The sequence below is a fragment of the Dryobates pubescens genome, chromosome 29, assembly GCF_014839835.1.
Source record: "Dryobates pubescens isolate bDryPub1 chromosome 29, bDryPub1.pri, whole genome shotgun sequence".
Lineage (NCBI taxonomy): Eukaryota > Metazoa > Chordata > Aves > Piciformes > Picidae > Dryobates > Dryobates pubescens.
The window spans coordinates 72317-84685 of record NC_071640.1 but is presented as its reverse complement, the minus strand read 5'-3'; the positions used below and the strand labels follow the sequence as shown (position 1 = coordinate 84685).

The window sequence follows — 12369 nt, the reverse complement described above, 5'->3', positions numbered from 1 at the left end:
ACCCCCTGGTCAGGATCCAGGATCCAGCCCCCAGCCACGATAATCTTCATTCGCTTGCTCACCCATCTGCTTCCTCACCACCCCACCATGCCATGCGGAGACCCAACTCCGAGCTGGCAGCGGCCGCACGGCGATGCCCAGCAGCATCCTTAGGGAGGCAGTACCCTGACTGCTGCCCGGCCTCTCGCCCCGTCCCCCCCGCCTCCCATGAGCCGTTTACCGCTATCGGCTTTATTTAAGGAAACTCAACCCAAACCCGCCCCTGGGGCTCGCAGCGGCGGGGCCGGGCCGGGGCGGGGGCGCGGGAGTGCGGGTGCGCTAAGCGCGGCGGGTCTCAACCCGCCCCTTCCCCGCCCGCCTCTGCCTCCGCCATGGGCACTACGGGGCTGCTGTGCTCCCTGCTTCTGCTGCTGTGCTCCCTGCTTCTGCTGCTGGGCACCGGCACCGGGCCGGCTCCCCCACATCTGGTGCTCGCCCTCCTGGCCCGTAATGCCCAGCACTCGCTGCCGCACTGCCTGGGAGCTCTGGAGCGTATGGACTATCCCGCGGGAAGCATCGCCCTGTGGTGAGCAACCCTCTCGGGGAGTAGGGACCCTGGGGTGCAGGGTGTAGCAGCGATCTGAGAGAAGGGAAAAGGGATTATCGGGAGGAGCCTAGATTCTGGGGCCACAAGGGAAATAGAGAGCCCTGGAGAAACGAGGATGCTATGGATTGTCCTAGGGCTTAGGAAGGGATTATGGGGTAATGGGGAGCTGGGGGTAGTGGGGACTCAAAAGACAATGAGGGGAAGGGAATGGGAAGCTGGGAAGAGGGAGGGAACTGGGGACTACGGGTGATTTTGGAATACTGAGGTCCTGGGTGGAGGAAAGCGAATGGGGACCCCAGGGGCACAGCGACCCTCTGTAAGGAACAGAGCCCGAGGTGGTAATAGCCCTCCAGCCTCAAAGGGTGAGTGATAGCACTTTGCTGGGTGTGGGGCCCAGCAGGGACTCGAGAGGAGCTGGGTGCTGCCCCACTGTGAGGGAGCAGGAACCTCACCTTTCCTCACCTGAAGCTGGTGAGGGAGGGGAGCCCTAGGCTTGGTCAGATTTTATATCATCAAGGACAGACACTGCTTGCAGGTCTCGGCCCCACTCACCTCCTTCCCCAAAGACACCTCCCAAACTCCCTTTTTACCGTGCTGGAGGGCGGGTGGCTTCGAGCTCCCCCAGTCCCTCCTCTCCCTCACTTCTCCAACTGTCGTCATCTGTGGCTGGAGCTCGTTGGAAACTTTTCTGTAGCTGCTTTTGCAGAGGTGCAGGGGGTGTGGATTGAGGGCTGGCAGTGGGGTCCTGGCATGGGTGGCCAGGCTGTGTCTGTGGTGGCAGATGCCAGGAGCAGGAGGTGCTTTGCCCACTGCAGCCCGCGGGAGGCTCAGCCCTATCGGTCATGAGGTCAGGTGGGAGAGTTGGGGATGGTGGCTGTCTATCGTAAGGGAAGGTTTGAGGAGGGGCATTTTTGCTGCTTGTTGGGGCCTTTACTCTGGCTGCCAAAGCTGCAGAGTGCAGTGGAGTTCACAAGGGTGCTGTAGGGTGCAGCAGGGTGCACTGTAGGGGGCAATCAAGCTGCTGTGCTCCAAAGTTCATGGTGGGCAGCCACAGGGCTGGGATGGGGAGAGCATGGCCAGGGCTGCTGAGGGGCTGTAAGGGCAGGGAGGGTGAAAGCCTGGCTGGTGGCAGCAGCAGGAAAGCAGTTACCCATTTGTCTTCCCCCTCCTGCCAGCACAGCCTTGGTTCCTTCAAATTACATGTTATGGTCTGCAGTAATGTTACACGTTCCATTTCCAGTCTGTGGATGGCTCAGTGTCTTGTTCCCCAGAACATTTCTAGTGCGGGGGAGGGCCTGGATGTAGTTGTCCCTCTAAGGGGGATCCCCTGAGGCTGATGTCCCTCACCGCAGGTGTGCAACTGACCACAACTCAGACAACACGACAGCGATGCTGCAGGAATGGCTGAAGGCAGTGGGAAAAGACTATCACTCTGTGGCCTGGAAGGTGCAGGAGGAACCCAGGTGAGGCTGGGGGCATATTGGGGGGCTTTGAGTGGCTTCTGGAGCAGCACTCTGCTCGATGGCTGGGGACACTGCCAGGAGGAGCTGTAGACATGTAGAGCTGGGCTGACTCAGCCCTCTGGCATGCTGCACTGAGTTTGTGCATTCCCAGCAAGCAAGGTTAACCCCTGCCTCCCTCTGGCCCAGCTCCTATCCCGACGAGCTTGGGCCCAAGCACTGGAGCTACAAACGCTATGAAAATTTGATGAGGCTGAAGCAGGAGGCTCTCACCTATGCCCGGGAGCAGCAGGCAGACTATATTCTGGTAAGGGACATGGGGCACTGGTCAGGTGGGGGATGAGGTGGGCATCCCTGCATCTCCAGGACCTGTGCTGTCCCCCCCCAGTTTGTGGACACAGACAGCATCCTGACCAACAACCAGACCCTCAAGTTTCTCATGGCGCAAAACAAGTCGGTGGTGGCCCCCATGCTGGACTCACAGACCTTCTACTCTAACTTCTGGTGCGGCATCACACCACAGGTATGTCCCTGGAAAGCCCTGGGGAAGTGGATGCCCCCATGGTGGAAGAGCCCCCACCATGGAGGCATCACACCAGTGTGCAACAGGGGTACTACCGCCGAACGGCTGACTACTTCCCCACCAAGAACCGGCAGCGAGTAGGCTGCTTCTCTGTCCCCATGGTCTATGCCACCTTCCTGATCGACCTGCGGAAGGAGGAGACAGCGCGGTTGGCTTTCTACCCACCCCATCCCAATTACACCTGGGCCTTTGATGATATCATTGTCTTTGCCTACTCCTGCCAAGCAGCTGGTGAGGATGGTGGGGAGCTGGGGGCTGAGGGTTTGTGGGGACTGCGATACTCACTCATCCCACCTGGCAGGTGCAGAGGTCCACGTGTGCAATCAGCATCACTTTGGCTATATCAATGTCCCCGTGAAGGCCCATCAGATGCTGAAAGATGAACATGCCAACTTTGTGCATCTCATGTTGGAGGCCATGGGTGAGCCTGGAGGTGCCTCCTGCCCTGGGGTGCCAGGGACCTGTTGCCAGTCCCTGGGGCTGAGCTGTTGGTCCTTGCTCCTGCCCAGAGAGGTCTGGGCTGCAGCAAAGTGGTGCCTCCTCTTTCTGCAGTGGATGGTCCCCCCATGCAACGTTCCAGACACATTTCCCTTGTCCCCAGGCCACTCACAAAAATGGGCTTTGATGAAGTAAGTGACCAAGGACCCCCCATGTCCTCCTGGCCATCTCTTTGGCTGCATCCATGAATGGCAAAGCTTGTCACAGACTTTGTCCAAGCCTCCTATCCCACATCCTGTGGAGACTGGGCAAGCTGTGTCTCACTCTGTGACAACATGCTCCCTTGGTGGGGCTCTCCCCTTCCTCCCCAGATCTTTCTTATCAACCTGGTGCGGAGGCCGGACCGGCGCCAGCGTATGCTGGCATCCCTGCTGGAGCTGGAGATTGCCCCGCAGGTGGTGGATGCTGTGGATGGGAGGTGATTGTGGGGTGATGCGTCCCCGATCTGGAGCTCCCAAGCATCACCTTGCAGGGGAGATTGGGGTTGGCTGGGAGAGGACACTTTGCTGATGCAGCCTCTTGCCTTGCAGCACCCTCAACAGTAGTGACATCAAAGTGCTGGGGGTGGACCTGCTCCCTGGGTACTACGACCCTTTCTCTGGCCGCACACTCACCAAGGGTGAGGTTGGCTGTTTCCTCAGCCACTACAACATCTGGAGAGAGGTATGGGGGGCCACAGGGTCCCTAAGGGCCACCAGCACAAGGCAGGGATCCCATGAGTGTCTCCAGGTTTCTGGAGGACCTGAGGGGAAAGGTGTCCTACAGGAGGAGTGGACCCGGTACGGCCCAGTGAAGTGCTGGGATGAGTACGCACCTCTGCCCCCTCCCTACAGATTGTGTCCCGGGGCCTGGAGCGTTCGGTGGTCTTTGAGGATGATGTGCGCTTTGAGGCTGCCTTCCCAGCACGGCTGCAACGGCTGATGGAGGAGCTGGAGGAGGCACAGCAGGACTGGGACCTCATGTAGATGCTGGGACTGGGGGGAAGTGGGATGTGGGCTGCAGGTGCCTGAGGCTGACTCTCACAGCTTGCCATCCTCTCTGCAGCTACCTTGGGAGGAAGCAGGTGAATGCGGAGGATGAAGCACCTGTGGAGGGTGTGCAGAACCTGGTGGTGGCTGGGTACTCATACTGGACGCTGGCCTATGCCATCTCCCGCCGCGGGGCACAGAAGCTGCTGGCTGCCAAGCCCCTCTCCAAAATGCTGCCAGTGGATGAGTTCCTGCCCATCATGTATGACAAACACCCCAAGTAAGGAGCAGGGGGTGCAGGAGTGGTGCTGGTTGAGCAGCATGGCTGTGCTGGTGAGGCAGCATGTGTTTCCTCTCCACTGTCGTTGTCTGACCGAGTTCCCTCCCCAGCTGGTGTTACTAATGCTGGAGGAAAACATCTGCAGCATGAGCTCATTCCCCACTAACAGCTGCCTGGCCACTGGAAAATGGCCTTCTGCCAGCATGGGATGGGGACAGAACTGGGGCTCAATGTTCGCCTTGCCTGGGGGGTCCTGACCTTATGATGAGGGGGAAGCAGCTCTACATACCCTGGTGGTGGGGAGATTGTGATCTCCCTTCCATGGCTGTGGGTCTCAATCCCATCTTGGGGCATCTCTATGCCCCTCTTCCTAGATAGGGTTTAGCAGGAAGGCTGTGTCTGGGGAGAGGGTGGCAATTTAAGGGGTGAGAGAGTGCCAGTGACAGGGTGGCCCTGGGCATAGGCAGGTAGGAAAGCCAGTGAGCATAATGGTGAAACAGAGGGATTAGGCATGTAAAAGGGATGCTGAAAGTGGACAGAGGCTCTGGATGTGAACCAAAAGCAGGTGGGAATCCCATGCCTGCTGGCGTAAGGACACCAAACAGCCCAGTCCTGGGGCCAAACCAGTGGGATGCTGTGCTGGAGACCGTCTCCATGCCAGAGATGGCCCTATGCCACCAAGGCTGGTGGGGAGAAGTGGATCCCATTCCCTCCGCGATGCCTCCACAGCCCCTCCACAGCCAGGCTCGGCAGGCAACAATGGTGCAGGGCAGCCCTCCAGCTTGGCTGCCTTCCCTAGATCCCTTCCCTGGGTACCTATTTCTCTCCCCATTACCTGCCTTGCATGGTGCCTTCCCCAGGTTGTCAGTGTGGTTTGTCCAGCCCTTTTTTCTCCATTGGGCCATGCTCTGTAAACCAGTTTCTCTTCTTGTATCCATTCCACTTTTCCCAGTGAGGATTACAAGCGGCACTTCACCCCCCGGGACCTGCTGGTGTTTTCGGTTCACCCGCTCCTTGTGTATCCTACCCACTATGCTGGGGACAGCAACTGGCTGAGTGACACTGAGACCTCCACCATCTGGGATGACGATACCAAGCAGACTGACTGGGCTGGCTCACAGAAGACTCTGAGGGACTTGCGGGGCAGTGCAGACCGCCTCCGCACCATCACCCGGGATGAGCTTTGATGGTAAGTGAGGCTGTGGTACCTGGGTATGTAACGCCAGGCATGGGGGACAGAGCAGCTGAGAATCTCCTCCTTGTAAGTGCCGTGTTTGGATGTGTCCTGAATCCCTAGTTTCTTTTTTCCCGTGTGGCAGCAGCTGGCCCCATCAAAGCATTGCAAAACAGAGATAAGACCTTCTCTTCTGGGCAGAGAAGAAGATGCAGATGTCCCATATGGATCTGCACTGGGCTGAAGGGCTCCATAAGGCTGGGTCCTGGTGTTCCATGAGCCTGTGCTGCTCCCCAGTCCCTCAAGCATGGAAAGGACAATGTTCCTTCAGCTCCTGCAAAATTCACCCTAGTTTGGAGAGAGCTAGGGCCATCACCCTGGCACTGCTTGCTCTCCCCCCATGAGAGCAGGTTGCCCTGGGACTGTGTCTCTGCATAGCAGCCCTGCAGGCAGGTGACCCTCACACTCGCTTGGTACTGCCACAGTTAACACTGGAGCAGACTTTCCCTGTCTGAGGTTGCTTGTGCTGGCTCTGCAATTTCCCTGGAGCAAGTCTTGGGAAGGTTGGACAACCACCCTCCCATTGCCTCTGCTGCAGCCATGAGCATGTCAGGGCTGCTTCTGGCTTGATTGCTGACACTTGTGTCCTTGTATCCCAGAAGCAAGGGATTGTGACCCAGCCTGGAGCACTATGGAGCAGTGGCCTGATCCTGGTCACTCCCACTCCTAGCAGATGCAGCTGCCCTGGACAGATCCCCTCCAGGGTCCTTCAAGTCTGCCGGTGGCAAATCCACCCAAGGCTGGATTTTACCTACCAGGTGGAGGGACTAAGGCACTGTGTTCCATCTTTGCTGAGAATACATCTCCAGGACTGCTGTGAGTGATATCAACTCTGCCACTACCACCGGCTTGGACTTTAGGGAGTGTTTTGCAGGCTGGAGGCTGGCTCTCACAGTGGCACCTGTGGCCTCCTGCCACCGACTGGGCTTGTCCCTCGCTTGCGTTGTGTCAGGGAGGATTAAAGCAGACTGTGTTTGAGCTGATGTGCCAGGTGCTGACTCTGATGGGTGGCATTGCCCCAAGTAATGTCCCCAGGGCAGACCTCACTAGGGTCACCTCTGAGTTCTGGAGGTAAGGGTCTGGCAATTTCTCTGGCTGGGTGTTGCTTTGGGAATGAAATCTGTAATGAGGAAAGAGAGGGAGGGAGATGAGGTGAAAGAGGAAGGCTGGAGAAACCCTTGTGGTGAAAATGTGGGTGCCATTTCCACGGAGCTCATTTCTTCCCTGGGAATGCTGATGGAAACAGTTTCCTCTGGCACTAGGTTTGGCCTTGGGACTCAAAACCTTACACAGCCTGAGCACCAAGATGGGCAGCTGAGTCCTGCTGCACTCTGGCATCCATCTCTGCAGGAGAGGTTTTGCTTTCCAAGAGTCTGGCCTTGTTTGGTGCTAAACCTCAGCTCCTCTGGCAAAAACACATTTGCATGAAAACTGAGGGTTTTATGGGGTGGAGGAGCAATTTCCTTAAAAACACTCTGACTAGCTGTAGTCTGGATGAGCTGGGGAGGTGTGAGCTCCCTGACAGGCCCCCAGAGCTGCTTCCTCTCTTTGCCCCTTTTGGCTCTGGAGAAGCTGCTGGGGTTTGCCCCAGGATGGTGAGTTGTGACCTTAGTCCAAAGCTGGGGGGGAGGGCTGCACCCCTCTTCTCCCCACAACTTTGTGAAGACGATGGAGCAATGAGTGGAAGCCTTGGTAGCTGAGACACACAGTGAAGTGTCTGAGACCACCAAACAAATGATCTGGGAGAGCAACATCTGGGTCTAGTCGAACAGCTATGGCAGGAGCCTCCTAAAGAAAAACAACTGGCTCCAGGAGATCGTGCAGGACCTGAAGATCTCAGTGGATCTGCTGGAGAACAGGGAGAAGGAGATGGCAAACTGCGTAATTGCAAGGGTCCCAGCCAGTACAGGCATGGCTGACAGAGCAGGGTGGAGAGGTGATGGTAGGTTGGGGACACCTTTGGTCCCCTGCCTGTCACCTGGTCACAGATAGAAGTTCAATGCTATGGGAGGAGCTCAGGAGCTGGTAAAGGAGCAGAGGAAGCATGCAGAAGCAGCAGGGCTATACGTGTGACCCAGACAGGGCCCCTGTGCTTGTTCTGCAGGCAAGTAGCTGTGTGTGCTGGAGCTCTCCATGCAGCTGCACTTGCAGGGTATACAGTTGGACAGGGCTCTGGGAACTGCAGTGGTAGTGGTGTGGACACTGCTTCTTGCCCTCCCTCCCACCAGGAGACCTGTAACAACTGCAGGGGTTTTGGCTTAAACCCACCTAAATAAAAAGCTATGAGGCTAGCTCTGCAACTTGCTGCAGCCCATTGGGTGCAGCCCTTGTGTGCTGCCCAGCTACGAGCTTCCAGGTGGTTCTGTTTGTCACGGTTTATCAAGAAAACTAAAGTGGTTTTTGGACCCTCTGGAAGTCACTCCCATTGCTCCTCACTTTCCACCAGACGCTTGGGCTGATGGAAGAGGAATGGGAATATGGATCTGAGCCACAGAGAGACAGAGACTGCCTGAGGCCAACAGGCAACACAGGGGAGAAGGGCAGGAGCAAGGCAGAACTAAACATAAGGGTTTATTTAATTTCTGTGCCAAACTGCTGTATGAAGCCACAGCAGGGATTTGGGTGGGACGCAAGCTGCCTGGATCTGTGGGGGATAGAGGGCAACTGCCCCAGTGCCCAGCCAGGCTGCCTGGTAGGGCCAGCTTTCCTCTATGCTAGTCATGCCAAGGTTTGCATCATCCTCTGACCCCAGCTCCTTGTGGGTGCTCTCCTCCACGGGATGTGCTCCAGCAGTAATGTTGCTGCCTGGGCCAGGACCTGCTCAAGCTTCTCCAGTGACTTGCTGCTGAACAGAGCCAGGACATAGCCGGACACTGTCAGTTCACCCTCCAGCAACCCAGTGCCAACTCTGAGCCAAACCATCTCAAGGGAAGAAGGAGAACTCAAGCGCCTGGTTGAGACACATCTGGGCAAGGGGACAGTGCTGTGAGGGGCTGGGCAGTGGGGAAGCAGTCATACATGTTTTCTAGGTGGTTTTGAGTGCTTGCTCCAAGAAACATGATTTTGGAAGGGGCTTTGCTGGGCTGTGCCGAGAACCTTAGCTCCTGCCAGCCCTGGCAATGCTGCTTGAACTAATTGTTTCCATATCCTCCATGGCAGCCAAACTGACATCAGCGCTTAGGAAAGCAGAAGGGAGGTGGGGAAGAAGAAAAGCAGGGAGAGGAAAGGGAGCAGGGGCTTGTCTGAGGGGAGTCAGAAGAATCAGAGTGGGTATACGGAAAAACCATGCATTCAGGTCAGGGCAAGACTCATTCCTTTCTCCCAAGGTCCACTCAGGTTGGAGTGCAAAGCCCTGATGCAGGATCAGACCTTGTCGTGTCCCCTTGGTAGAGAAGGAGGAAACTATCATTAGTCTGTAAGAGACATCCCAGCATACATGGTATGATCTTGGAATCTCTTGCTGCAGGGACTTGGGGATGTGGCCCCAGACAGGGGCTGCTGTCCCCATGCCCTGGCTCTGCAGGAACATCCATTCCCTGGAGGTCAGAGCAGCTGGCTGGAAGGAATGAGGGAAGCAGGACTGTACCATCCTTGCTCCCTCCTACAGTGGACGATTTACTAGGTTAAATGTCTTGAGGCATTAACTGGAGGCCTGCCCAAATACTTTGCCATTGCTTCTGCAGCTGGGATTGAGCCCAGGGCTGGTACTGGAAATGCCACCAGGCTGGTGCGATGGGGCCAGGCATGGCTTACGTGTATGTAAAGGCATGGCAAAACCTCAAACCAGCTGACACAGTCAGATAGCCGGGGACACCCTGTACCTTGCACTGCTTCCCACCTTGAATGCCATCTTGCCCAAGGCCTTGTCCAGGCCATTGTGAACTAGATAAATGTCTTCTGGGCAGAGCCTGGAGATCTCAGCTTTGGAAACAGAAATAAAACTCAAGAGATGAAGTGGGAGAGAGACTCCTCTGGCCCTGACCCAGCAAAGCAAGGTTACAGGGACCCACGCTGGGAAGGGAAAAAGCAGGGCTGTCACAGGGCCTGGCGAGTGTTAGGCTTCAGGGGTGACTGAGTTGCTCATTGGCACTGGTGATGCTGGGACTGCTACGGCTCATGAGCCTCTGTGGCTTAAGCAACACCAGCCCCAGGCCATGGGCTGGGGCCAGGGCCACGTCAGCAAAGCAGTGCCTGTCCACTCGTCAAACCTTGGCCACTGCCAGCTGTCAGGCCAGCTGCTCCGGCATTGCCATGCCCATGCTCTGTCGTGTCCCTCGCAGCTTGTAATTGCCCAGGCCAGCCACCTGCCTACCAGATGTCCATAGGACTCTGCCGGGCTCCCACAAGGCCCTTGTCCTGGCAACAATCCCCACCCCAGCACTCCTCAGATCGACTCCTCAGAGCCTGGTCCCTCTCAGCCCAGATCGCTGCAGCTCCCTGGGTCCCCTCAGCTCCGATTTCCCCAGTGCTTCCCTCTCAGCTCCAGATCTTACAGATCCCCCTCAGCCCCGAATGCCTCCACCCGGATCGCCTTTGACGTCCCCAGCCCTGATCTCCCCGGCGCACTCACTCTCTCAGACCCCGCCCCACCGTGACACGGGACCGCGCCGCCGGGACCGCGCCGCCGGGACCGCGCCGCCGGGACCGCGCCGCCGGGACCGCGCCGCCGGGACCGCGCCGCCGGGACCGCGCCGCCGGGACCGCGCCGCCGGGACCGCGCCGCCCGCTCCCCTCCCCCGCGGCGCTCTCGCTCCGCCACTCCGCCGCCGCCGTCCCACACGCCTCCAGCGCCGCCACCTTGGCTCCGTCCCCGGCCCGGCAGGGCCCCGCGGCGGCTGCCGCCAGGGTGAGCTGTGGGGGCCCTGAGAGACGCGGCCCGGGAGCGGTCCCTCCGACGGAGGGAGGTGGAGGCCGCGGGCTGTTTGCTACGGCTGTGCCGGAGGAGCAGCGTGGGGAAAGCTGAGGCCCCTCTGGAGGGTCTTGGGGCCCTGCTGGTGTATGCGCACCATCGAGGGAAGCACGTCCCTGCCAGTAGCGGTGCAGGAGCAGTAAGTGCCGTGGGCTGTGTCCCCTGTATTATGTGTTTGTCCTTGTTCCCACTCGCACCGTCCTTACCAGTGGCTTTCGGGGTGTGGCTGGATGAGGGGGGACTATGTCATCCTTAACCCTCCCCTGGCCACCTTCCAGGCCTGGGTGGCTCTTGACCCTGCCAGTGCAGCAGAGCTTCCAAGTTCGTAACAAGTCCCTCCGTCCAGCGGCAGTCACTGGGCTCATGGCTCTTTTCTCTCCGTTGCTGGCAGAAAGGATGAGACTAATCTTCCTGTAGCCCCTGGGAGGAGCCCGTCGCTTGCCATTTGAAAGCCATCAGCTTGGATCCGCGGGGGGTACCGGGTGCTCAGGGGGCTAGAGATAGGCCAGGCTGGGAGAAGGGAGGTGGTGTCATTACGTCTGGCTGTTACACTGGCAGCTGGCTTCAGGATGCTGTTAACTTCTTGCCAGGCTGATCCTGAGAAGTTTGAGGTGGGGCTGGAGTGGGCCAGCATGGGCTGAGGTTTGTCTGTGGTCCAGGCAAAGTTGTATGAGTATTGGGCAGAGGCCTTCTTCCAGTTCTCTGACTTCTAGCTGGTTATGCTGGTTTCCAGGAAAGTGCTCACACTGCAGGGGAGCAGCCCTGCCGGTACCGCCCTTCTGCCTCTTCTGGAGGCTGGGGATGCACTGGGAAACACCAGGCTCTGAGGGTACCTGGCCTTCCAGGGCAGCTGGCCATGTGTGACCAGACCATCTGACATTTGGAGCCACAGTGCAAAGACACCCAGGCCTTGAGGCCAAGCAGACAAGTCTTACGTGGTGTCCAATGCCTTGTGCAGGGACCTGCTTAAGATCATCCTTGGCCACCAAATTCTTCACCGTTGGCTAGTGAAAGTGTCACTGTGGCAACTTGGCCCCACAGGCCTCCAAAGTGTCCTGTTTCTGTCCCTGTGTCACAGGGGCACCCTTCTCTGCCAGCTCAAGGACTTCAAGTGTAGCCTATGAGAACACAGCCAGGGCAAGGGAGTTGGGTACTCTGGAGTTTCAGAGGCCCAGCAGGCTGGGCAGCAGCTGGTTCTTGCAACTGTGCTGTGCACTGGCACACCCTGGGCTGATTTGATGAGGCTGTGATGCTCATTTGTGAGGCCCTGCGGGGTGACAGGAGGGAGAAGGGGCTCTCTGTCAACAGAGGCAAGTAGTTGGGCTGCGGATTGCAGCAGAGTTGCTGAGGAGAGGCCTGGGGTGTCAGCAGCATGTGCCCTTGGGCATTGAGTATCTGCTGGGGAAGAGCCCTGTGCTAGGGCTCTCTGGTATGGAGTGGTGACTGAAATGGGCAGTAGGGACCCTTGGTTCTTTCTTAGCCCTGAGTCCCATTCACAGCTGTGCCCACCTGGACCATTTCAGCAACAGGGATTGATGCCAGGAGCTGGGATTTATTGCTGGTGGTTCCTCTCCCTCCCTGCATAGCCAGTCCTGGGGGCATGGCTGCTCTCTTACAGAGTGGGCTGTGTCTCCTGCTCAGCAGAGTTCAGAGCTTTTGTATTACAGTGATGAAATATTTGTGTCTAGGGTGGGCTGGACACATGCTGTGGGTATTTCCCACTGGCATGGATTGCTCCAGACAAAGTCTAGGGGTGGCAGCCAGACTGTGGCAGCTGCTTTCATTTAACTGAGTCGCTGATGCTGCCTCATTGCAGGCTGCTCCTTTTGCCCAGGGGAGCTGGCCTGAGCA

The 12369-nt window shown here is 57.9% G+C and overlaps 2 protein-coding genes across 2 annotated transcripts; one reads left to right on the top strand and one right to left on the bottom strand.

Annotated features, from left to right (window-relative positions):
- The first annotated feature begins 388 nt into the window (after positions 1 to 388).
- Positions 389 to 6599, top strand: CERCAM (cerebral endothelial cell adhesion molecule). The gene is made up of 13 exons (XM_009896217.2): positions 389 to 565; positions 1939 to 2049; positions 2236 to 2353; positions 2435 to 2569; positions 2656 to 2860; positions 2931 to 3050; positions 3182 to 3258; positions 3439 to 3545; positions 3658 to 3790; positions 3961 to 4088; positions 4172 to 4375; positions 5328 to 5564; positions 6209 to 6599. The coding sequence occupies exons 1-12, from the start codon at positions 534 to 536 to the stop codon at positions 5560 to 5562; spliced, it is 1605 nt and encodes a 534-aa protein (XP_009894519.2). The 5' UTR covers positions 389 to 533; the 3' UTR covers positions 5563 to 5564; positions 6209 to 6599.
- A 1426-nt stretch (positions 6600 to 8025) lies between these two features.
- On the bottom strand, positions 8026 to 10618 carry PTRH1 (peptidyl-tRNA hydrolase 1 homolog). Its single transcript, XM_054174158.1, is given in 7 exon segments — positions 8026 to 8092; positions 8386 to 8535; positions 8947 to 8991; positions 9431 to 9530; positions 9682 to 9917; positions 10180 to 10460; positions 10547 to 10618. Coding segments are annotated over 7 exon segments (951 nt in total).
- Positions 10619 to 12369: the final 1751 nt, after the last annotated feature.

What these genes read in the sequence shown, in the direction of transcription:
- CERCAM (XM_009896217.2), top strand. Translation starts at nt 534, where the DNA reads ATGGACTATCCCGCGGGAAGCATCGCCCTGTG. An exon ending in GGTGCGGCATCACACCACAG is followed by an intron (nt 2,570 to 2,655) that starts GTATGTCCCTGG and finishes AGTGTGCAACAG; the next exon opens with GGGTACTACCGCCGAACGGC. An exon ending in TCTCATGTTGGAGGCCATGG is followed by an intron (nt 3,051 to 3,181) that starts GTGAGCCTGGAG and finishes CTCTTTCTGCAG; the next exon opens with TGGATGGTCCCCCCATGCAA.